Source organism: Salmo trutta, chromosome 19 (assembly GCF_901001165.1).
Source record: "Salmo trutta chromosome 19, fSalTru1.1, whole genome shotgun sequence".
NCBI classification, from domain to species: Eukaryota; Metazoa; Chordata; class Actinopteri; order Salmoniformes; family Salmonidae; genus Salmo; species Salmo trutta.
Window position 1 is genome coordinate 537,040 of NC_042975.1, and position 26,292 is coordinate 563,331.

The following is a 26,292-nucleotide window of genomic DNA, read 5'->3' on the forward strand; positions in this document are numbered from 1 at the left end:
TAGCCTCGCTACTGTATATAGCCTGTCTTTTTACTGTTGTTTTATTTCTTTACCTACCTATTGTTCACCTAATACCTTTTTTGCACTATTGGTTAGAGCTTGTAAGTAAGCATTTCACTGTGAGGTCTACACCTGTTGTATTCAGCATTTCACTGTGAGGTCTACTACACCTGTTGTATTCAGCATTTCACTGTAAGGTCTACTACACCTGTTGTATTCAGCATTTCACTGTAAGGTCTACACCTGTTGTATTCAGCATTTCACTGTGAGGTCTACTACACCTGTTGTATTCAGCATTTCACTGTAAGATCTACTACACCTGTTGTATTCAGCATTTCACTGTAAGGTCTACTACACCTGTAGCTCAGTTGGTAGAGCATGGTGTTTGCAACACCAGGGTTGTGGGTTCGATTCCCACGGGGGGCCAGCACAGAAAAAAAAAATGTATGATATGTATGATATGTATGAAATTGTATGAAATGTATGCATTCACTACTGTAAGTCGCTCTGGATAAGAGCGTCTGCTAAAATGACTAAAATGTAAACAAATGTAAAAAATGTATTCAGCATTTCACTGTAAGGTCTACTACACCTGTTGTATTCAGCATTTCACTGTGAGGTCTACTACACCTGTTGTATTCAGCATTTCACTGTAAGGTCTACTACACCTGTTGTATTCAGCATTTCACTGTGAGGTCTACACCTGTTGTATTCAGCATTTCACTGTAAGGTCTACTACACCTGTTGTATGGGCCGGCTGGGCGAACAAGGCCTGACAATCCGGCTGAGGCCCGATTTGGGATAGGTGCTTTCCGAGCCAACCAGGGAAAGGAAACCTCTCGAGCCAGCTAGGGCGTGGAAGCCCGACGAGCTGGCTAGGCACACCCGGTTCCATCGGCGGCGACCCAGGACTGATGTCACCACCGACCGGAACGCCAATACTCCCCGATGCTTCGTGTGATGGCTACTGCATTCTATAAGGGATGACGCTGGAGATGAGAAGCAGATACCGAGAGTCAAACATCTAATCTGGAAAAGACATAGAACAAGACAGGAACAGCGTCAGCACACGGTAAACATGGACATATGACAAACAATGCAGCAGTGGGGAACAGAGCTGGGGAACTGATAAATATAGGGGAGTTAATAAACAGGTAATTGAGTGAGTCCAGGTGAGTCCAATATCGCTGAAGCGCGTGACGAGGGAAGGCAGGTGTGCGTAAATAATAGTGGCAGGAGTGCGTAATGCAGGGCAGCCTGGCGCCCTCGAGCACCAGGAGGGAAGAGCGGGAGCAGGCGTGACAATGTGCTTTATTATCACATGGTACCCTAGATGATAACTACACCAAATGTCCCACAGAACAAAGACACCCATTGGAAAAGTTTCAGAGTCATCATAGATTCAGTGTAAAATCATTCACAGCAGCCTATTTTCAAGTTGACCACCAATTCATTCCAATGTGGAGGAACTGAATTGATTTTTCAAAGCCATAAAGGAATAGATATTCGTGTATTAGGACCAAGAAAGACTGAAATAGTTTGTTACTGTGAGGAAAATGCTCAGAGATGGCCCAGTTATATGTATTTAGCTAAATATTACCAGTGCGTCTGCCAAATTAATAAAATGCAAATGTACAGTAATGATGGTATAAATATGACAAAACACTGAAAATAAGATCTGAGGTTAGGACAGGCTTAGGAAATCTTCTTCTATGTTCTTCTATGAGATAATATCAGTCATTTAACATGACCTTTATGAATTATGAAGCCTTTATGTGCTTTGTGATTTTTTTTAAATAAATAAATGCTTTAAAAAAAATCACAAAATATGATGTTAGCTGATGAACATTATCTCATAGAACAAAATGTATAATATTTCTGTATTTACCAAATAAGTTGTTTTCAGCAATTATCAAAAAGCCCTACAAAAACACCATTCATTATCCCATAGGCTGTCGATTAAACCATGGCGGAGTTGGTGCCTTCAAAAAGACGCCATTACTATTTGTCTATAGCTGGGGCAGGGAGCTGGCTGAATGTAGTGGTGCCCCCTGGTGGCCTTGACTGTGGGCAGGGGTCGGCCCCCCCTCCCTGGGTATCCCCCAGCCCGTGCAGGGGACTGGCTAAATGTAGTGACACCCCCTGGTGGATGTAGGGGTTGGCCCCCCCTCACTGGGTCTTCTCTCCCCTTCTCCTTGGGGCAGGGAGCTGGCTGGATGCAGTAGTACCCCCTGTGGGCGCTGGCGGGGGTCAGGAAACCTTCCTGGTGAAGGGAACTGGGTGGGTGTATTGGTGCCCCTTTGTGGCCATGGGCGGGGTTAGGCACCCTTTTCTGGGGGTCAGGCCCCCCTCCCTGGGTCAGCCTCAGCCCTCTCTGGCCCTCTCCCCTATATCCCTGGAGAAGGGATCTGGCTGCCCTGCCCTGCGCCCATCCAGTAACTGGGTTAGAGAGTTAAAGTCACCTGTAATTGCACACAGGACAGGTGTAATGAACACATGCAAAAATGACCATAACAACCGTTCATAATCACCTGTAAATGAACAATGGACAAGTGTAATGAACACATGTAAAAATGACTTTTGACTCCTGAAAAAAAGTTAATGAAAAATGTTAATTACAAGCGTTAAGACGTATTCCATGTAAGACGATCTGAACATTTTGGCTTTCCATAGCTCCAGAGTGAATTTACGAACGCACCTTTTGGTAGTGGGGTTCCGTCGCCATGGTGACCAGCAGACACCAACAACCCGACGGTCGACATGGCGTCTAAGAATAGTCCGCTGGAGAATAAGTTTTCCTTCAACCTCCTCCCAAACAAGACATTTTCCTTCCTTCAGGACAAAAGCACGCTACAACTCCTCATGAAATGGTGACGTTATAGATGTTATGGTTTTTGTTTCATTTATTTGTCAATGTTTATAGCTAGTTAGCTATAGTTATCAACAACGTCATAGCTAGCTACTGTTACTAACGTTAGCCGACCAGCTATGTAGACAGACAAACTAGCTAGGTATATCAGTGTGTCAGAGCTCTCTAATGAAACCAGCTAATGGATTCGTGTGTGTGTGTGTGTGTGTGTGTGTGTGTGTGTCAGGTCCATGCTAGGGCGTATCTCAGCCCAGGCCTTCAGCTTTGACCAGACCTTCTACCCATACAACAGCCACGACTTTACACTGGTGAGTTAAGGTACACATACACACACACACGTTTCCAGGCACTGCACTTTGTAAAAAGCCAATAGTAACTGTGTGTGTGTGTGTGTGTGTGTGTGTGTGTGTGTGTGTGTGTGTGTGTGTGTGTGTGTGTGTGTGTGTGTGTCAGAGTTTCTTCAGAGACCCCTGTGTGCTGACCAACCTCAGGAAGATGGAGGCTGGAGCCTGGGTTACTCTGGGTATGTCACCTCTGTCACCTCTATCCAGTTAGCAATCCGAGGGCCTGCGTCCCTCCAGAGTGGTCTCACGCTGTGCGACAGGGTTTTGTTGCCAGTTGCCTCATTCATGGGGTGATATGACACTTTGTCAAGCAGCAGCCTTGCTCCTGCCATTCACGTGCCGTTTTCCTCACGCAGCCCACCCGCCCTTCTCTCGACCCGCTACGCTACAGCTGCCAGTCGGCGGAAAGATGCTTTTTCAGCGTCAAGCTAGTGGCGTGCCTACTCCCTGTCACCACTTATTTTGATCGATTTGTATTATTTAAGATACGTTGGATGCCATGTCCATTTGAAAAACAGTTGGGGATTTCCTATAAGTATTTATAAGTACTGTAAATTATTGTGTGTGTGTGCAAAATATCAGATAATGAGGGCCAGTCCAGGTTCCCTGGATCAACAGGTGTCAAAAAATAAATAGTCAAATCAAATTAAATGGTTTATTGACAGGCTTTTCACACAGTAAAATGGCAACAAAAGTGACATAGTAAAGGAATCAAAGTGACATTGTAAATATAATAAAATAAAAATAGTACAGAAACATGCAGATCAAAGAAAATAAGTTAACTTAAATAGCCTATAGGCATCTATACTGAACAAAAATATAAATATAAATATGCAACAATTTCATGAGTTACAGTTCATATAAGGAAATAGGTCAATTGAAATCAATTAATTAGGCCCTAATCTATGGATTTCATATGACTGAGCAGGGGCACATCCATGAGTGGGCCTGGGAGGGCGTAGGCCCACCCATTTGGGAGGCATAACGAGCCAGGGCTTTATTACAGACCGAAATACTCCTCCACACTCTTCCGCCACATCTGTCAGGTGGATAGATTATCTTGGCGAAGGAGAAATGCTCACTAACAGGGATGTTAATTAATTTGTGAGAAATAACCTTTTTGTGCGTATGGAACATTTCTGGGATATTTTATTTCAGCTCATGAAACATGGGACCAACACTTTACATGCTGCATTCATATTTTTTTTTCAGTGTAGTATGGACATTGCTTGTCCATGTGCCAAGGCTGATGCCATAGAGTCAACATTGGGGGGGACCATTCTAAAATATTTAAAAATTCACTAACACATGGGAGGAACTTTTTGATTTAAATTTTTTTACAATAATGTCTATAGTCTATTGTATTACATTGTTCTGTTTTTTCTTTTTTCACCTTTTCTTGTTTCACTGTATGTAATGGCAGAGATGAGGGATTAATGAAGTATAATCATATAAACATAAATCTATGCATTGTTATATGAAGACAGGTCCAGATATTGTGGCCTTAGGTTTAGCAAATTGTTGTTTTTACTTACAAGTAAACTTGGGCGGGCAGCAGGGGCGTTTGCTCTGCTCTCCTATCTTCTCCTCTCCAGTCATCTCCTCTCCCCTGCTCTCCAGCCCTCTCTTCTCCTCTCCTCTGCTCTCCTCTGCTCTCCTCTCCTATCTTCTCCTCTCCTCTGGTCCTATATTCTCCTCACCATCATCTCTTCTCCTTTCCTCTGCTCTCCTCTCCTATCTTCTCCTCTCCTCTGGTCCTATATTCTCCTCACCATCATCTCTTCTCCTCTCCTCTGCTCTCCTCTCATATCCTCTCCTCTCCTCTGGTCCTATATTCTCCTCACCATCATCTCTTCTCCTCTGCTCTGCTCTCCTCTCATATCCTCTCCAGGCAATGACATGTGTTTTGACTTGCCATTCTTCAAACAAAGGAGAAAGGCCTTTTTGCGCTTATGGTTGACACCGATAAAAGACTGGCATGTTCCTTCAAGGTCCAGTCTGTCCCGTTTCTCCTAGTGCACGTGACACATGGCCACATGATTCAGCCTTGTTTGACTCATGGATGATCTAAGCCATGTCTTAAGCCTCCTCAGGGCACTAAAACTCCTCTCAGCCTCTCCAGAGGAGGCAGGGACGACCAGCAGAAGCCTTACTAAAGCTTCCACCTGACTGAAGAGACCTCTCACCTCTGGCACCATTTCCCCAATAATGCTAGCAACACCTGAGCTAGTTTGATATGTGTAAATAACCCCAAACATGGCCAGCTGCACCTGCAGAAGTCTTGAACTCAATTCAGGATCCTCGTCTACCACCTTGTCCATGTCTCCGCGAAGCAGCATATTTTCAAGCTGCTGCAGCTTGTGGAATCCAGCTTGATCAAACCTCTCTATGAATTGAGTATTCACTATGTCCAAGGCGTTGTAGAACTGGGCTCTGTACACAGACTGGGCATCCAGATGGATATGGGCTGAGTATTCACTGTGTCCAAGGCATTGTAGAACTGGGCTCTGTACACAGACTGGTCATCCGGATGGATATGGGCTGAGTATTCACTGTGTCCAAGGCGTCGTAGAACTGGGCTCTGTACACAGACTGGTCATCCGGATGGATATGGGCTGAGTATTCACTGTGTCCAAGGCGTCGTAGAACTGGGCTCTGTACACAGACTGGTCATCCGGATGGATATGGGCTGAGTATTCACTGTGTCCAAGGCGTCGTAGAACTGGGCTCTGTACACAGACTGGGCATCCGGATGGATATGGGCTGCAGCCTGACCGGTGTAACGCTTTGTACGTTTGCGGATATGAGGCGTCCTGAATAGGTTGTAGGTCCAACTTTGTTGTCACAGCAGTTGCTTTTGCGAACAAGACATCAAAGTGCTCTCCCGTTCGCTTGTCCTGCATGCTTGTTTTGACATGGTCCACAGCCTCCAACATGCCTGAAACGGTCTGTTTCCTAAGCTGCAGGGAGGTGTTCAGGCACTCCACATCCCCCATCAGGTCTTCAGCCATTACAAGGCCGAGCACATTGTTCCCTTTTAGAAATGTTCCATCAAGACCATTAGCCTTAGTTGAAGTGTCAAATGAGCTGCATGATGCCATTTCTTCAAGGGCTGTCAGCACTGACTCATACTGGCTGAGAACTGAGGGGATGGCAGGTCAGCACTGACTCATACTGGCTGAGAACTGAGGGGATGGCAGGGCTGTCAGCACTGACTCATACTGGCTGAGAACTGAGGGGATGGCAGGTCAGCACTGACTCATACTGGCTGAGAACTGAGGGGATGGCAGGTCAGCACTGACTCATACTGGCTGAGAACTGAGGGGATGGCAGGTCAGCACTGACTCATACTGGCTGAGAACTGAGGGGATGGCAGGTCAGCACTGACTCATACTGGCTGAGAACTGAGCTGTCAGCACTGACTCATACTGGCTGAGAACTGAGGGGATGGCAGGGCTGTCAGCACTGACTCATACTGGCTGAGAACTGAGGGGATGGCAGGTCAGCACTGACTCATACTGGCTGAGAACTGAGGGGATGGCAGGTCAGCACTGACTCATACTGGCTGAGAACTGAGCTGTCAGCACTGACTCATACTGGCTTAGAACTGAGGGGATGGCAGGGCTGTCAGCACTGACTCATACTGGCTGAGAACTGAGGGGATGGCAGGTCAGCACTGACTCATACTGGCTGAGAACTGAGTGGATGGCAGGGCTGTCAGCACTGACTCATACTGGCTGAGAACTGAGGGGATGGCAGGTCAGCACTGACTCATACTGGCTGAGAACTGAGGGGACGGCAGGTCAGCACTGACTCATACTGGCTGAGAACTGAGGGGACGGCAGGGCTGTCAGCACTGACTCATACTGGCTGAGAACTGAGGGGATGGCAGGTCAGCACTGACTCATACTGGCTGAGAACTGAGGGGATGGCAGGTCAGCACTGACTCATACTGGCTGAGAACTGAGGGGATGGCAGGGCTGTCAGCACTGACTCATACTGGCTGAGAACTGAGGGGATGGCAGGTCAGCACTGACTCATACTGGCTGAGAACTGAGGAGACGGCAGGTCAGCACTGACTCATACTGGCTGAGAACTGAGGGGATGGCAGGGCTGTCAGCACTGACTCATACTGGCTGAGAACTGAGGGGATGGCAGGTCAGCACTGACTCATACTGGCTGAGAACTGAGGGGACGGCAGGTCAGCACTGACTCATACTGGCTGAGAACTGAGCTGTCAGCACTGACTCATACTGGCTGAGAACTGAGGGGACGGCAGGGCTGTCAGCACTGACTCATACTGGCTGAGAACTGAGGGGATGGCAGGTCAGCACTGACTCATACTGGCTGAGAACTGAGGGGACGGCAGGGCTGTCAGCACTGACTCATACTGGCTGAGAACTGAGGGGATGGCAGGTCAGCACTGACTCATACTGGCTGAGAACTGAGGGGATGGTCCATTCAAACATATTGACTCCTGATATATCCTGATATATCCTGGGTGCCATCAATGAAAAGTGCGAACTGGACCACTGGCATTGATGTTATTTCCAACACAATTTCTTTGACGCTTGTATTGCCCACCAGCTTCAAATTTTTGTTTTGCATTTAGTGACTGGTGAAATCAAAGTGACCTTTCAGCCAGGTAGTCAGCTCTGCATCGCCCTCTGCCTTGTACTTTAGAAGCTGGCTGAAATTCCCAATCTCCTTATCAACGTCTCGAAAGCCTGACCTTGCCGCGCCAAGTCCTTCACAACCCCAACAATCTTCATCAGATTTCTCCTCGCTTGTTGCTGCTGTCTTTCAAGCTCACGTGAAAGTTGCACATGAACAGGTTTTGGCTCCTGAATCCGAGTCATCACAGCTAACTTGTGACACTGCCTATCTTTATGAGTACTACATTTCTCCAGTGCCTTCTTCCAATTTTGAAAGCGAGTCTTGACAAAAGCTGAATCTGCTTTTGACGCAAGCTTAGACTTTTGTGTTGCAAAGTATTTAGCACAATAGAAACAGAGGACCCCCTTTAAGGAGGGGCCAAGTATAATCTTTAAACCATTTCTCCTGAAAGTAGAGTGTCCTATTTGATAGGGTTTGACTAGGTATGACATTCACATTTGGCTGATTGGGACGAGGTCCAAGCTCCTCCCCTCCCTTTCCTGCACCTTCATCTTCGCCTGCCTGTCTGCTCTCTCTCTCTCTCTCTCTCTTTGTCTCAAACTCACTCTCCCTGCTTGATTGTATTATCTGAAATACACATGAGAAGTCATACTTAGAGGCATATTTCATCTTAAATTAACATTAGGATTAGACTCTTGTGATGTCATTATTTGTTCTTAACCATCAATATTTGCTCCTTTTCTCACTCACCTCCATGTCAACTGTTCTCCCTGCCCTGTCACTATCCTCATGCTCTCTCTCTCTCCCTGCCCTGTCACCATCCTCATGCTCTCTCTCTCCCCTGTCCTGTCACCATCCTCATGCTCTCTCTCTCCCTGCCCTGTCACCATCCTCATGCTCTCTCTCTCCCTGTCCTGTCACCATCCTCATGCTCTCTCTCTCTCTCTGCCCTGTCACCATCCTCATGCTCTCTCTCTCCCTGTCCTGTCACCATCCTCATGCTCTCTCTCTCCCTGCCCTGTCACCATCCTCATGCTCTCTCTCTCCCTGTCCTGTCACCATCCTCATGCTCTCTCTCTCTCTCTGCCCTGTCACCATCCTCATGCTCTCTCTCTCCCTGCCCTGTCACCATCCTCATGCTCTCTCTCTCCCTGCCCTGTCGGCATCCTCATGCTCTCTCTCTTCCTGTCCTGTCACCATCCTCATGCTCTCTCTTTCCCTGTCCTGTCACCATCCTCATGCTCTCTCTCTCCCTGCCCTGTCGGCATCCTCATGCTCTCTCTCTCCCTGTCCTGTCACCATCCTCATGCTCTCTCTCTCCCTGTCCTGTCACCATCCTCATAATCTCTCTCTCCCTGCCCTGTCGGCATCCTCATGCTCTCTCTCTCCCTGTCACCATCCTCATGCTCTCTCTCTCCCTGTCCTGTCACCATCCTCATGCTCTCTCTCTCCCTGCCCTTTCACCATCCTCGTGCTCTCTCTCTCCCTGTCCTGTCACCATCCTCATGCTCTCTCTCTCCCTGCCCTGTCACCATCCTCATGCTCTCTCTCTCTCCCTGCCCTGTCACCATCCTCATGCTCTCTCTCTCCCTGTCCTGTCACCATCCTCATGCTCTCTCTCTCCCTGTCCTGTCACCATCCTCATGCTCTCTCTCTCTCCCTGCCCTGTCACCATCCTCATGCTCTCTCTCTCCCTGCCCTGTCACCATCCTCATGCTCTCTCTCTCCCTGCCCTGTCACCATCCTCATGCTCTCTCTCCCTGCCCTGTCACCATCCTCATGCTCTCTCTTTCCCTGTCCTGTCACCATCCTCATGCTCTCTCTCTCCCTGCCCTGTCACCATCCTCATGCTCTCTCTCTCCCTGCCCTGTCACCATCCTCATGCTCTCTCTCTCCCTGTCCTGTCACCATCCTCATGCTCTCTCTCTCCCTGCCCTGTCACCATCCTCATGAGCTCTCTCTCCCTGCCCTGTCACCATCCTCATGCTCTCTTTCTCCCTGCCCTGTCGGCATCCTCATGCTCTCTCTCTCTGCCCTGTCACCATCCTCATGCTCTCTCTCCCTGCCCTGTCACCATCCTCATGCTCTCTCTCTCCCTGTCCTGTCACCATCCTCATGCTCTCTCTCTCCCTGCCCTGTCACCATCCTCATGCTCTCTCTCTCCCTGCCCTGTCACCATCCTCATGCTCTCTCTCTCCCTGCCCTGTCACCATCCTCATGCTCTCTCTCCCTGCCCTGCACGGCATCCTCATGCTCTCTCTCTCCCTGTCCTGTCACCATCCTCATGCTCTCTCTCTCCCTGCCCTGTCACCATCCTCATGCTCTCTCTCTCCCTGCCCTGTCGGCATCCTCATGCTCTCTCTCTCCCTGCCCTGTCACCATCCTCATGCTCTCTCTTTCCCTGTCCTGTCACCATCCTCATGCTCTCTCGCCCTGCCCTGTTCCCCATCCTCATGCTCTCTCTCTCCCTGTCCTGTCACCATCCTCATGCTCTCTCTCTCCCTGTCCTGTCACCATCCTCATGCTCTCTCTCTCCCTGCCCTGTCACCATCCTCATGCTCTCTCTCTCCCTGTCCTGTCACCATCCTCATGCTCTCTCTCTCTCTCTGCCCTGTCACCATCCTCATGCTCTCTCTCTCCCTGTCCTGTCACCATCCTCATGCTCTCTCTCTCCCTGCCCTGTCACCATCCTCATGCTCTCTCTCTCCCTGTCCTGTCACCATCCTCATGCTCTCTCTCTCTCTCTGCCCTGTCACCATCCTCATGCTCTCTCTCTCCCTGCCCTGTCACCATCCTCATGCTCTCTCTCTCCCTGCCCTGTCGGCATCCTCATGCTCTCTCTCTTCCTGTCCTGTCACCATCCTCATGCTCTCTCTTTCCCTGTCCTGTCACCATCCTCATGCTCTCTCTCTCCCTGCCCTGTCGGCATCCTCATGCTCTCTCTCTCCCTGTCCTGTCACCATCCTCATGCTCTCTCTCTCCCTGTCCTGTCACCATCCTCATAATCTCTCTCTCCCTGCCCTGTCGGCATCCTCATGCTCTCTCTCTCCCTGTCACCATCCTCATGCTCTCTCTCTCCCTGTCCTGTCACCATCCTCATGCTCTCTCTCTCCCTGCCCTGTCACCATCCTCATGCTCTCTCTCTCCCTGTCCTGTCACCATCCTCATGCTCTCTCTCTCCCTGCCCTGTCACCATCCTCATGAGCTCTCTCTCCCTGCCCTGTCACCATCCTCATGCTCTCTTTCTCCCTGCCCTGTCGGCATCCTCATGCTCTCTCTCTCTGCCCTGTCACCATCCTCATGCTCTCTCTCCCTGCCCTGTCACCATCCTCATGCTCTCTCTCTCCCTGTCCTGTCACCATCCTCATGCTCTCTCTCTCCCTGCCCTGTCACCATCCTCATGCTCTCTCTCTCCCTGCCCTGTCACCATCCTCATGCTCTCTCTCTCCCTGCCCTGTCACCATCCTCATGCTCTCTCTCCCTGCCCTGCACGGCATCCTCATGCTCTCTCTCTCCCTGTCCTGTCACCATCCTCATGCTCTCTCTCTCCCTGCCCTGTCACCATCCTCATGCTCTCTCTCTCCCTGCCCTGTCGGCATCCTCATGCTCTCTCTCTCCCTGCCCTGTCACCATCCTTATGCTCTCTCTTTCCCTGTCCTGTCACCATCCTCATGCTCTCTCGCCCTGCCCTGTTCCCCATCCTCATGCTCTCTCTCTCCCTGTCCTGTCACCATCCTCATGCTCTCTCTCTCCCTGTCCTGTCACCATCCTCATGCTCTCTCTCTCCCTGCCCTGTCACCATCCTCATGCTCTCTCTCTCCCTGTCCTGTCACCATCCTCATGCTCTCTCTCTCTCTCTGCCCTGTCACCATCCTCATGCTCTCTCTCTCCCTGTCCTGTCACCATCCTCATGCTCTCTCTCTCCCTGCCCTGTCACCATCCTCATGCTCTCTCTCTCCCTGTCCTGTCACCATCCTCATGCTCTCTCTCTCTCTCTGCCCTGTCACCATCCTCATGCTCTCTCTCTCCCTGCCCTGTCACCATCCTCATGCTCTCTCTCTCCCTGCCCTGTCGGCATCCTCATGCTCTCTCTCTTCCTGTCCTGTCACCATCCTCATGCTCTCTCTTTCCCTGTCCTGTCACCATCCTCATGCTCTCTCTCTCCCTGCCCTGTCGGCATCCTCATGCTCTCTCTCTCCCTGTCCTGTCACCATCCTCATGCTCTCTCTCTCCCTGTCCTGTCACCATCCTCATAATCTCTCTCTCCCTGCCCTGTCGGCATCCTCATGCTCTCTCTCTCCCTGTCACCATCCTCATGCTCTCTCTCTCCCTGTCCTGTCACCATCCTCATGCTCTCTCTCTCCCTGCCCTTTCACCATCCTCGTGCTCTCTCTCTCCCTGTCCTGTCACCATCCTCATGCTCTCTCTCTCCCTGCCCTGTCACCATCCTCATGCTCTCTCTCTCTCCCTGCCCTGTCACCATCCTCATGCTCTCTCTCTCCCTGTCCTGTCACCATCCTCATGCTCTCTCTCTCCCTGTCCTGTCACCATCCTCATGCTCTCTCTCTCTCACTGCCCTGTCACCATCCTCATGCTCTCTCTCTCCCTGCCCTGTCACCATCCTCATGCTCTCTCTCTCCCTGCCCTGTCACCATCCTCATGCTCTCTCTCCCTGCCCTGTCACCATCCTCATGCTCTCTCTTTCCCTGTCCTGTCACCATCCTCATGCTCTCTCTCTCCCTGCCCTGTCACCATCCTCATGCTCTCTCTCTCCCTGCCCTGTTACCATCCTCATGCTCTCTCTCTCCCTGTCCTGTCACCATCCTCATGCTCTCTCTCTCCCTGCCCTGTCACCATCCTCATGAGCTCTCTCTCCCTGCCCTGTCACCATCCTCATGCTCTCTTTCTCCCTGCCCTGTCGGCATCCTCATGCTCTCTCTCTCTTCCCTGTCACCATCCTCATGCTCTCTCTCCCTGCCCTGTCACCATCCTCATGCTCTCTCTCTCCCTGTCCTGTCACCATCCTCATGCTCTCTCTCTCCCTGCCCTGTCACCATCCTCATGCTCTCTCTCTCCCTGCCCTGTCACCATCCTCATGCTCTCTCTCTCCCTGCCCTGTCACCATCCTCATGCTCTCTCTCCCTGCCCTGCATGGCATCCTCATGCTCTCTCTCTCCCTGTCCTGTCACCATCCTCATGCTCTCTCTCTCCCTGCCCTGTCACCATCCTCATGCTCTCTCTCTCCCTGCCCTGTCGGCATCCTCATGCTCTCTCTCTCCCTGCCCTGTCACCATCCTTATGCTCTCTCTTTCCCTGTCCTGTCACCATCCTCATGCTCTCTCGCCCTGCCCTGTTCCCCATCCTCATGCTCTCTCTCTCCCTGTCCTGTCACCATCCTCATGCTCTCTCTCCCTGCCCTGTCGGCATCCTCATGCTCTCTCTCTCCCTGCCCTGTCACCATCCTCATGCTCTCTCTCTCCCTGTCCTGTCACCATCCTCATGCTCTCTCTCTCCCTGCCCTGTCACCATCCTCATGCGCTCTCTCTCCCTGCCCTGTCACCATCCTCATGCTCTCTTTCTCCCTGCCCTGTCGGCATCCTCATGCTCTCTCTCTCTGCCCTGTCACCATCCTCATGCTCTCTCTCCCTGCCCTGTCAACATCCTCATGCTCTCTCTCTCCCTGTCCTTTCACCATCCTCATGCTCTCTCTCTCCCTGCCCTGTCCCCATCCTCATGCTCTCTCTCTCCCTGCCCTGGCACCATCCTCATGCTCTCTCTCTCCCTGTCCTGTCACCATCCTCATGCTCTCTCTCTCCCTGTCCTGTCACCATCCTCATGCTCTCTCTCTCCCTGCCCTGTCACCATCCTCATGCTCTCTCTCTCCCTGCCCTGTCACCATCCTCATGCTCTCTCTCCCTGCCCTGTCACCATCCTCATGCTCTCTCTCTCTCTGCCCTGTCACCATCCTCATGCTCTCTCTCTCCCTGCCCTGTCACCATCCTCATGCTCTCTCTCTCCCTGCCCTGTCGGCATCCTCATGCTCTCTCTCTCCCTGCCCTGTCACCATCCTCATGCTCTCTCTTTCCCTGTCCTGTCACCATCCTCATGCTCTCTCGCCCTGCCCTGTTCCCCATCCTCATGCTCTCTCTCTCCCTGTCCTGTCACCATCCTCATGCTCTCTCTCTCCCTGCCCTGTCGGCATCCTCATGCTCTCTCTCTCCCTGCCCTGTCACCATCCTCATGCTCTCTCTTTCCCTGTCCTGTCACCATCCTCATGCTCTCTCTCTCTCCCTGCCCTGTCCCCATCCTCATGCTCTCTCTCTCCCTGCCCTGTCGGCATCCTCATGCTCTCTCTCTCTCCCTGCCCTGTCGGCATCCTCATGCTCTCTCTCTCTCTCCCTGTCCTGTCACCATCCTCATGCTCTCTCTCTCCCTGCCCTGTCACCATCCTCATGCTCTCTCTCTCCCTGCCCTGTCACCATCCTCATGCTCTCTCTCTCCCTGTCCTGTCACCATCCTCATGCTCTCTCTCTCCCTGCCCTGTCGGCATCTTCATGCTCTCTCTCTCCCTGTCCTGTCACCATCCTCATGCTCTCTCTCTCCCTGCCCTGTCACCATCCTCATGCTCTCTCTCTCCCTGCCCTGTCACCATCCTCATGCTCTCTCTCTCCCTGTCCTGTCACCATCCTCATGCTCTCTCTCTCCCTGCCCTGTCACCATCCTCATGCGCTCTCTCTCCCTGCCCTGTCACCATCCTCATGCTCTCTCTCTCCCTGTCCTGTCACCATCCTCATGCTCTCTCTCTCCCTGCCCTGTCACCATCCTCATGCTCTCTCTCTCTGCCCTGTCGGCATCCTCATGCTCTCTCTCTCCCTGCCCTGTCACCATCCTCATGCTCTCTCTTTCCCTGTCCTGTCACCATCCTCATGCTCTCTCGCCCTGCCCTGTTCCCCATCCTCATGCTCTCTCTCTCTCCCTGTCCTGTCACCATCCTCATGCTCTCTCTCTCCCTGCCCTGTCGGCATCCTCATGCTCTCTCTCTCCCTGTCCTGTCACCATCCTCATGCTCTCTCTCTCCCTGTCTTGTCACCATCCTCATGCTCTCTCTCCCTGCCCTGTCACCATCCTCATGCCGCTCTCTCTCCCTGCCCTGTCACCATCCTCATGCCTCTCTCTCTTCCCTGCCCTGTCACCATCCTCATGCTCTCTCTCTCCCGTGCCCTGTCACCATCCTCATGCTCGCTCTCTCTCGTCCCTGCCCTGTCACCATCCTCATGCTCTCTCTCTCCCTGCCCTGTCACCATCCTCATGCTCTCTCTCTCCCTGCCCTGTCACCATCCTCATGCTCTCTCTCTCCCTGCCCTGTCACCATCCTCATGCTCTCTCTCTCCCTGTCCTGTCACCATCCTCATGCTCTCTCTCTCCCTGCCCTGTCGGCATCCTCATGCTCGCTCTCTCCCTGTCCTGTCACCATCCTCATGCTCTCTCTCTCCCTGTCTTGTCACCATCCTCATGCTCTCTCTCCCTGCCCTGTCACCATCCTCATGCTCTCTCTCCCTGCCCTGTCACCATCCTCATGCTTTCTCTCTCCCTGCCCTGTCACCATCCTCATGCTCTCTCTCTCCCTGCCCTGTCACCATCCTCATGCTCGCTCTCTCCCTGCCCTGTCACCATCCTCATGCTCTCTCTCTCCCTGCCCTGTCACCATCCTCATGCTCCTCTCTCTCCCTGCCCTGTCACCATCCTCATGCTCTCTCTCTCCCTGCCCTGTCACCATCCTCATGCTCTCTCTCTCCCTGCCCTGTCACCATCCTCATGCTCTCTCTTTCCCTGTCCTGTCACCATCCTCATGCTCTCTCGCCCTGCCCTGTTCCCCATCCTCATGCTCTCTCTCTCCCTGTCCTGTCACCATCCTCATGCTCTCTCTCTCCCTGCCCTGTCGGCATCCTCATGCTCTCTCTCTCCCTGTCCTGTCACCATCCTCATGCTCTCTCTCTCCCTGCCTTGTCACATCCTCATGCTCTCTCTCCCTGCCCTGTCACCATCCTCATGCTATCTCTCTCCCTGTCCTGTCACCATCCTCATGCTCTCTCTCTCCCTGCCCTGTCACAATCCTCATGCTCTCTCTCTCTCCCTGTCCTTTCACCATCCTCATGCTCTCTCTCTCTCTGCGCTGTCGGCATCATCATGCTCTCTCTGTCCCTGCCCTGTCACCATCCTCATGCCCTCTCTCTCTCCCTGCCCTGTCACCATACTCATGCTCTCTCTCTCCCTGCCCTGTCACCATCCTCATGCTCTCTCTCTCTCCCTGCCCTGTCACCATCCTCATGCTCTCTCTCTCCCTGCCCTGGTCCCCATCCTCATGCTCTCTCTCTCTCTCCCTGCCCTGTCGGCATCCTCATCCTCTCTCTCTCTCCCTTCTGTCACCATCCCTGCTCTCTCTCTCTCCCTGTCTTCACCATCTCATGCTCTCTCTCTCCTGTCCTGTCACCATCCTCATGCTCTCTCTCTCCCTGTCCTGTCACCATCCTCATGCTCTCTCTCTCCCTGTCCTGTCACCATCCTCATGCTCTCTCTCTCCCTGTCCTGTCACCATCATCATGCTCTCTCTCTCCCTGCCCTGTCACCATCCTCATGCTCTCTCTCTCCCTGCCCTGTCACCATCCTCATGCTCTCTCTCCCTGCCCTGTCACCATCCTCATGCTCTCTCTCTCTCTGCCCTGTCACCATCCTCATGCTCTCTCTCTCCCTGTCCTGTCACCATCCTCATGCTCTCTCTCTCCCTGCCCTGTCACCATCCTCATGCTCTCTCTCTCCCTGCCCTGTCGGCATCCTCATGCTCTCTCTCTCCCTGCCCCTGTCACCATCCTCATGCTCTCTCTTTCCCTGTCCTGTCACCATCCTCATGCTCTCTCGCCCTGCCCTGTTCCCCATCCTCATGCTCTCTCTCTCCCTGTCCTGTCACCATCCTCATGCTCTCTCTCTCCCTGCCCTGTCGGCATCCTCATGCTCTCTCTCTCCCTGTCCTGTCACCATCCTCATGCTCTCTCTCTCCCTGTCTTGTCACCATCCTCATGCTCTCTCTCCCTGCCCTGTCACCATCCTCATGCTCTCTCTCTCCCTGCCCTGTCACCATCCTCATGCTCTCTCTCTCCCTGCCCTGTCACCATCCTCATGCTCTCTCTCTCCCTGCCCTGTCACCATCCTCATGCTCTCTCTCTCCCTGCCCTGTCACCATCCTCATGCTCTCTCTCTCCCTGCCCTTTCACCATCCTCATGCTCTCTCTCCCTGCCCTGTCACCATCCTCATGCTCTCTCTCTCCCTGCCCTGTCACCATCCTCATGCTCTCTCTCTCCCTGTCCTGTCACCATCCTCATGCTCTCTCTCTCCCTGCCCTGTCGGCATCCTCATGCTCTCTCTCTCCCTGTCCTGTCACCATCCTCATGCTCTCTCTCTCCCTGTCTTGTCACCATCCTCATGCTCTCTCTCCCTGCCCTGTCACCATCCTCATGCTATCTCTCTCCCTGTCCTGTCACCATCCTCATGCTCTCTCTCTCCCTGCCCTGTCACAATCCTCATGCTCTCTCTCTCTCCCTGTCCTTTCACCATCCTCATGCTCTCTCTCTCTCTGCGCTGTCGGCATCATCATGCTCTCTCTGTCCCTGCCCTGTCACCATCCTCATGCCCTCTCTCTCCCTGCCCTGTCACCATACTCATGCTCTCTCTCTCCCTGCCCTGTCACCATCCTCATGCTCTCTCTCTCTCCCTGCCCTGTCACCATCCTCATGCTCTCTCTCCCTGCCCTGTCCCCATCCTCATGCTCTCTCTCTCTCTCCCTGCCCTGTCGGCATCCTCATGCTCTCTCTCTCTCCCTGTCCTGTCACCATCCTCATGCTCTCTCTCTCTCCCTGTCCTGTCACCATCCTCATGCTCTCTCTCTCCCTGTCCTGTCACCATCCTCATGCTCTCTCTCTCCCTGTCCTGTCAACATCCTCATGCTCTCTCTCTCCCTGTCCTGTCACCATCATCATGCTCTCTCTCTCCCTGCCCTGTCACCATCCTCATGCTCTCTCTCTCCCTGCCCTGTCACCATCCTCATGCTCTCTCTCCCTGCCCTGTCACCATCCTCATGCTCTCTCTCTCTCTGCCCTGTCACCATCCTCATGCTCTCTCTCTCCCTGTCCTGTCACCATCCTCATGCTCTCTCTCTCCCTGCCCTGTCACCATCCTCATGCTCTCTCTCTCCCTGCCCTGTCGGCATCCTCATGCTCTCTCTCTCTCCCTGCCCTGTCACCATCCTCATGCTCTCTCTCTCTCCCTGTCCTGTCACCATCCTCATGCTCTCTCGCCCTGCCCTGTTCCCCATCCTCATGCTCTCTCTCTCCCTGTCCTGTCACCATCCTCATGCTCTCTCTCTCCCTGCCCTGTCGGCATCCTCATGCTCTCTCTCTCCCTGTCCTGTCACCATCCTCATGCTCTCTCTCTCCCTGTCTTGTCACCATCCTCATGCTCTCTCTCTCCCTGCCCTGTCACCATCCTCATGCTCTCTCTCTCCCTGCCCTGTCACCATCCTCATGCTCTCTCTCTCCCTGCCCTGTCACCATCCTCATGCTCTCTCTCTCCCTGCCCTGTCACCATCCTCATGCTCTCTCTCTCCCTGCCCTGTCACCATCCTCATGCTCTCTCTCTCCCTGCCCTGTCACCATCCTCATGCTCTCTCTCCCTGCCCTGTCACCATCCTCATGCTCTCTCTCTCCCTGCCCTGTCACCATCCTCATGCTCTCTCTCTCCCTGTCCTGTCACCATCCTCATGCTCTCTCTCTCCCTGCCCTGTCGGCATCCTCATGCTCTCTCTCTCCCTGTCCTGTCACCATCCTCATGCTCTCTCTCTCCCTGTCCTGTCACCATCCTCATGCTCTCTCTCTCCCTGTCCTGTCACCATCCTCATGCTCTCTCTCTCCCTGTCCTGTCACCATCCTCATGCTCTCTCTCTCCCTGTCCTGTCACCATCATCATGCTCTCTCTCTCCCTGCCCTGTCACCATCCTCATCTCTCTCTCTCTCTCCCTGCCCTGTCACCATCCTCATGCTCTCTCTCCCTGCCCTGTCACCATCCTCATGCTCTCTCTCTCTCTGCCCTGTCACCATCCTCATGCTCTCTCTCTCCCTGTCCTGTCACCATCCTCATGCTCTCTCTCTCCCTGCCCTGTCACCATCCTCATGCTCTCTCTCTCCCTGCCCTGTCGGCATCCTCATGCTCTCTCTCCCTGCCCTGTCACCATCCTCATGCTCTCTCTTTCCCTGTCCTGTCACCATCCTCATGCTCTCTCGCCCTGCCCTGTTCCCCATCCTCATGCTCTCTCTCTCCCTGTCCTGTCACCATCCTCATGCTCTCTCTCTCCCTGCCCTGTCGGCATCCTCATGCTCTCTCTCTCCCTGTCCTGTCACCATCTCTGCTCCTCTCTCCCTGTAATCCTTGTCACCATCCCTGTCACCATCCTCATGCTCTCTCTCTCCCTGCCCTGTCACCATCCTCATGCTCTCTCTCTCCCTGCCCTGTCACCATCCTCATGCTCTCTCTCTCCCTGCCCTGTCACCATCCTCATGCTCTCTCTCTCCCTGCCCTGTCACCATCCTCATGCTCTCTCTCTCCCTGCCCTGTCACCATCCTCATGCTCTCTCTCCCTGCCCTGTCACCATCCTCATGCTCTCTCTCTCCCTGCCCTGTCACCATCCTCATGCTCTCTCTCTCCCTGTCCTGTCACCATCCTCATGCTCTCTCTCTCCCCTGCCCTGTCGGCATCCTCATGCTCTCTCTCTCCCTGTCCTGTCACCATCCTCATGCTCTCTCTCTCCCTGTCTTGTCACCATCCTCATGCTCTCTCTCCCTGTCCTGTCACCATCCTCATGCTCTCTCTCCCTGCCCTGTCACCATCCTCATGCTCTCTCTCTCCCTGCCCTGTCACCATCCTCATGCTCTCTCTCTCCCTGCCCTGTCACCATCCTCATGCTCGCTCTCTCCCTGCACTGTCACCATCCTCATGCTCTCTCTCTCCCTGCCCTGTCACCATCCTCATGCTCTCTCTCTCCCTGCCCTGTCACCATCCTCATGCTCTCTCTCTCCCTGCCCTGTCACCATCCTCATGCTCTCTCTCTCCCTGCCCTGTCACCATCCTCATGCTCTCTCTTCCCTGTCCTGTCACCATCCTCATGCTCTCTCGCCCTGCCCTGTTCCCCATCCTCATGCTCTCTCTCTCCCTGTCCTGTCACCATCCTCATGCTCTCTCTCTCCCTGCCCTGTCGGCATCCTCATGCTCTCTCTCTCCCTGTCCTGTCACCATCCTCATGCTCTCTCTCTCCCTGTCTTGTCACCATCCTCATGCTCTCTCTCCCTGCCCTGTCACCATCCTCATGCTATCTCTCTCCCTGTCCTGTCACCATCCTCATGCTCTCTCTCTCCCTGCCCTGTCACAATCCTCATGCTCTCTCTCTCTCCCTGTCCTTTCACCATCCTCATGCTCTCTCTCTCTCTGCGCTGTCGGCATCATCATGCTCTCTCTGTCCCTGCCCTGTCACCATCCTCATGCCCTCTCTCTCCCTGCCCTGTCACCATACTCATGCTCTCTCTCTCCCTGCCCTGTCACCATCCTCATGCTCTCTCTCTCTCCCTGCCCTGTCACCATCCTCATGCTCTCTCTCTCCCTGCCCTGTCCCCATCCTCATGCTCTCTCTCTCTCTCCCTGCCCTGTCGGCATCCTCATGCTCTCTCTTTCTCCCTGTCCTGTCACCATCCTCATGCTCTCTCTCTCTCCCTGTCCTGTCACCATCCTCATGCTCTCTCTCTCCCTGTCCTGTCACCATCCTCATGCTCTCTCTCTCCCTGTCCTGTCACCATCCTCATGCTCTCTCCCTGTCCTGTCACCATCCTCATGCTCTCTCCCTGTCCTGTCACCATCCTCATGCTCTCTCTCTCCCTGCCCTGTCACCATCCTCATGCTCTCTCTCTCCCTGCCCTGTCACCATCCTCATGCTCTCTCTCTCCCTGCCCTGTCACCATCCTCATGCTCTCTCTCTCCTTGCCCTGTCACCATCCTCATGCTCTCTCTCTCCCTGCCCTGTCACCATCCTCATGCTCTCTCTCTCCCTGCCCTGTCACCATCCTCATGCTCTCTCTCTCCCTGTCCTGTCACCATCCTCATGCTCTCTCTCTCCCTTCCCTTTCACCATCCTCATGCTCTCTCTCTCCCTGTCCTGTCACCATCCTCATGCTCTCTCTCTCCCTGCCCTGTCGGCATCTTCATGCTCTCTCTCTCCCTGTCCTTTCACCATCCTCATGCTCTCTCTCTCCCTGTCCTGTCACCATCCTCATGCTCTCTCTCTCCCTGTCCTGTCACCATCTTCATGCTCTCTCTCTCCCTGCCCTGTCACCATCCTCATGCGCTCTCTCTCCCTGCCCTGTCACCATCCTCATGCTCTCTCCCTGCCCTGTCGGCATCCTCATGCTCTCTCTCTCTGCCCTGTCACCATCCTCATGCTCTCTCTCCCTGCCCTGTCACCATCCTCATGCTCTCTCTCTCCCTGTCCTGTCACCATCCTCATGCTCTCTCTCTCCCTGCCCTGTCACCATCCTCATGCTCTCTCTCTCCTTGCCCTGTCACCATCCTCATGCTCTCTCTCTCCCTGCCCTGTCACCATCCTCATGCTCTCTCTCCCTGCTCTGTCACCATCCTCATGCTCTCTCTCTCTCTGCCCTGTCACCATCCTCATGCTCTCTCTCTCCCTGTCCTGTCACCATCCTCATGCTCTCTCTCTCCCTGCCCTGTCACCATCCTCATGCTCTCTCTCTCCCTGCCCTGTCACCATCCTCATGCTCTCTCTCTCCCTGCCCTATCGGCATCCTCATGCTCTCTCTCTCCCTGCCCTGTCACCATCCTCATGCTCTCTCTCTCCCTGTCCTGTCACCATCCTCATGCTCTCTCTTTCCCTGTCCTGTCACCATCCTCATGCTCTCTCGCCCTGCCCTGTTCCCCATCCTCATGCTCTCTCTCTCCCTGTCCTGTCACCATGCTCATGCTCTGTCTCTCCCTGCCCTGTCGGCATCCTCATGCTCTCTCTCTCCCTGTCCTGTCACCATCCTCATGCTCTCTCTCTCCCTGCCTTGTCACCATCCTCATGCTCTCTCTCCCTGCCCTGTCACCATCCTCATGCTCTCTCTCTCCCTGCCCTGTCACCATCCTCATGCTCTCTCTCTCCCTGCCCTGTCACCATCCTCATGCTCTCTCTCTCCCTGCCCTGTCACCATCCTCATGCTCTCTCTCTCCCTGCCCTGTCGGCATCATCATGCTCTCTCTGTCCCTGCCCTGTCACCATCCTCATGCCCTCTCTCTCCCTGCCCTGTCACCATACTCATGCTCTCTCTCTCCCTGCCCTGTCACCATCCTCATGCTCTCTCTCTCTCCCTGCCCTGTCACCATCCTCATGCTCTCTCTCTCCCTGCCCTGTCCCCATCCTCATGCTCTCTCTCTCTCCCTGCCCTGTCGGCATCCTCATGCTCTCTCTCTCCCTGTCCTGTCACCATGCTCATGCTCTCTCTCTCCCTGCCCTGTCGGCATCCTCATGCTCGGTCTCTCCCTGTCCTGTCACCATCCTCATGCTCTCTCTCTCCCTGTCTTGTCACCATCCTCATGCTCTCTCTCCCTGCCCTGTCACCATCCTCATGCTCTCTCTCTCCCTGCCCTGTCACCATCCTCATGCTCTCTCTCTCCCTGCCCTGTCACCATCCTCATGCTCTCTCTCTCCCTGCCCTGTCACCATCCTCATGCTCTCTCTCTCCCTGTCCTGTCACCATCCTCATGCTCTCTCTCTCCCTGCCCTGTCGGCATCCTCATGCTCTCTCTCTCCCCGTCCTGTCACCATCCTCATGCTCTCTCTCCCTGCCCTGTCACCATCCTCATGCTCTCTCTCTCCCTGCCCTGTCACCATCCTCATGCTCTCTCTCTCCCTGCCCTGTCACCATCCTCATGCTCGCTCTCTCCCTGCCTTGTCACCATCCTCATGCTCTCTCTCTCCGTGCCCTGTCACCATCCTCATGCTCTCTCTCTCCCTGCCCTGTCGGCATCCTCATACTCTCTCTCTCCCTGTCCTGTCACCATCCTCATGCTCTCTCTCTCCCTGTCCTGTCACCATCCTCATGCTCTCTCTCTCCCTGCCCTGTCACCATCCTCATGCTCTCTCTCTCCCTGCCCTGTCGGCATCCTCATGCTCTCTCTCTCCCTGCCCTGTCACCATCCTCATGCTCTCTCTTTCCCTGCCCTGTCACCATCCTCATGCTCTCTCGCCCTGCCCTGTTCCCCATCCTCATGCTCTCTCTCTCCCTGTCCTGTCACCATCCTCATGCTCTCTCTCTCCCTGCCCTGTCGGCATCCTCATGCTCTCTCTCTCCCTGTCCTGTCACCATCCTCATGCTCTCTCTCTCCCTGTCTTGTCACCATCCTCATGCTCTCTCTCCCTGCCCTGTCACCATCCTCATGCTCTCTCTCTCCCTGCCCTGTCACCATCCTCATGCTCTCTCTCTCCCTGCCCTGTCACCATCCTCATGCTCTCTCTCTCCCTGCCCTGTCACCATCCTCATGCTCTCTCTCTCCCTGCCCTGTCACCATCCTCATGCTCTCTCTCTCCCTGCCCTGTCACCATCCTCATGCTCTCTCTCTCCCTGCCCTGTCACCATCCTCATGCTCTCTCTCTCCCTGCCCTGTCACCATCCTCATGCTCTCTCTCTCCCTGTCCTGTCACCATCCTCATGCTCTCTCTCTCCCTGCCCTGTCGGCATCCTCATGCTCTCTCTCTCCCTGTCCTGTCACCATCCTCATGCTCTCTCTCTCCCTGTCTTGTCACCATCCTCATGCTCTCTCTCCCTGCCCTGTCACCATCCTCATGCTCTCTCTCCCTGCCCTGTCACCATCCTCATGCTTTCTCTCTCCCTGCCCTGTCACCATCCTCATGCTCTCTCTCTCCCTGCCCTGTCACCATCCTCATGCTCGCTCTCTCCCTGCCCTGTCACCATCCTCATGCTCTCTCTCTCCCTGCCCTGTCACCATCCTCATGCTCTCTCTCTCCCTGCCCTGTCACCATCCTCATGCTCTCTCTCTCCCTGCCCTGTCACCATCCTCATGCTCTCTCTCTCCCTGCCCTGTCACCATCCTCATGCTCTCTCTTTCCCTGTCCTGTCACCATCCTCATGCTCTCTCGCCCTGCCCTGTTCCCCATCCTCATGCTCTCTCTCTCCCTGTCCTGTCACCATCCTCATGCTCTCTCTCTCCCTGCCCTGTCGGCATCCTCATGCTCTCTCTCTCCCTGTCCTGTCACCATCCTCATGCTCTCTCTCTCCCTGTCTTGTCACCATCCTCATGCTCTCTCTCCCTGCCCTGTCACCATCCTCATGCTATCTCTCTCCCTGTCCTGTCACCATCCTCATGCTCTCTCTCTCCCTGCCCTGTCACAATCCTCATGCTCTCTCTCTCTCCCTGTCCTTTCACCATCCTCATGCTCTCTCTCTCTCTGCGCTGTCGGCATCATCATGCTCTCTCTGTCCCTGCCCTGTCACCATCCTCATGCTCTCTCCCTGCCCTGTCGGCATCCTCATGCTCTCTCTCTCTGCCCTGTCACCATCCTCATGCTCTCTCTCCCTGCCCTGTCACCATCCTCATGCTCTCTCTCTCCCTGTCCTGTCACCATCCTCATGCTCTCTCTCTCCCTGCCCTGTCACCATCCTCATGCTCTCTCTCTCCTTGCCCTGTCACCATCCTCATGCTCTCTCTCTCCCTGCCCTGTCACCATCCTCATGCTCTCTCTCCCTGCCCTGTCACCATCCTCATGCTCTCTCTCTCCCTGCCCTGTCACCATCCTCATGCTCTCTCTCTCCCTGCCCTGTCACCATCCTCATGCTCGCTCTCTCCCTGCCTTGTCACCATCCTCATGCTCTCTCTCTCCGTGCCCTGTCACCATCCTCATGCTCTCTCTCTCCCTGCCCTGTCGGCATCCTCATACTCTCTCTCTCCCTGTCCTGTCACCATCCTCATGCTCTCTCTCTCCCTGTCTTGTCACCATCCTCATGCTCTCTCTCCCTGCCCTGTCACCATCCTCATGTTATCTCTCTCCCTGCCCTGTCACCATCCTCATGCTCTCTCTCTCTCCCTGCCCTGTCACCATCCTCATGCTCTCTCTCTTTCCCTGCCCTGTCACCATCCTCATGCTCTCTCTCTCCCATCCTGTCACCATCCTCATGCTCTCTCTCTCCCTGTCCTGTCACCATCCTCATGCTCTCTCTCTCCCTGTCCTGTCACCATCCTCATGCTCTCTCTCTCCCTGTCCTGTCACCATCCTCATGCTCTCTCTCTCCCTGTCCTGTCACCATCCTCATGCTCTCTCTCTCCCTGCCCTGTCACCATCCTCATGCTCTCTCTCTCCCTGCCCTGTCGGCATCCTCATGCTCTCTCTCTCCCTGCCCTGTCACCATCCTCATGCCCTCTCTCTCCCTGCCCTGTCACCATCCTCATGCCCTCTCTCTCCCTGTCCTGTCACCATCCTCATGCTCTCTCTCTCCCTGCCCTGTCACCATCCTCATGCTCTCTCTCTCCCTGCCCTGTCACCATCCTCATGCTCTCTCTCTCCCTGTCTTGTCACCATCCTCATGCTCTCTCTCTCCCTGCCCTGTCACCATCCTCATGCCCTCTCTCTCCCTGTCCTGTCACCATCCTCATGCTCTCTCTCTCCCTACCCTGTCACCATCCTCATGCTCTCTCTCTCCCTGCCCTGTCACCATCCTCATGCTCTCTCTCTCCCTGCCCTGTCACCATCCTCATGCTCTCTCTCTCCCTGCCCTGTCACCATCCTCATGCTCTCTCTCTCCCTGCCCTGTCACCATCCTCATGCTCTCTCTCTCCCTGCCCTGTCACCATCCTCATGCTCTCTCTCTCCCTGTCTTGTCACCATCCTCATGCTCTCTCTCTCCCTGCCCTGTCACCATCCTCATGCTCTCTCTCTCCCTGCCCTGTCACCATCCTCATGCGCTCTCTCTCCCTGCCCTGTCACCATCCTCATGCTCTCTCTCTCCCTGTCTTGTCACCGTCCTCATGCTCTCTCTCTCCCTGCCCTGTCACCATCCTCATGCTCTCTCTCTCCCTGCCCTGTCACCATCCTCATGCTCTCTCTTTCCCTGCCCTGTCACCATCCTCATGCTCTCTCGCCCTGCCCTGTTCCCCATCCTCATGCTCTCTCTCTCCCTGCCCTGTTCCCCATGTTTGGTTGTGAGTGATTGTTTATTGTATTTTCGGTCCGTTATGGTGTGCTCGTGATGTTACTTTGTACATTTGTCATTTTGAGTACGTTGAATACCCAAATTTGCTGTCCTGCGCCTGACTCTCTACACCAGCTACACACAGGACCCTTACAGAGCAACGGCTT

At 54.0% G+C, this 26,292-nt stretch overlaps 1 protein-coding gene across 1 annotated transcript in view; it reads left to right on the forward strand.

The window, feature by feature from the left end:
* Positions 1-2,723: 2,723 nt before the first annotated feature.
* Positions 2,724-26,292, forward strand: part of cfap300 (cilia and flagella associated protein 300) — a 31,293-nt gene continuing 7,724 nt past the window's right edge. The window contains exons 1-3 of the mRNA XM_029699380.1: positions 2,724-2,870; positions 3,096-3,177; positions 3,323-3,392. Coding sequence (XP_029555240.1) covers positions 2,761-2,870; positions 3,096-3,177; positions 3,323-3,392 — 262 coding nt within the window. The 5' untranslated portion in view covers positions 2,724-2,760. The remainder of the gene's footprint in view (positions 2,871-3,095; positions 3,178-3,322; positions 3,393-26,292) is intronic.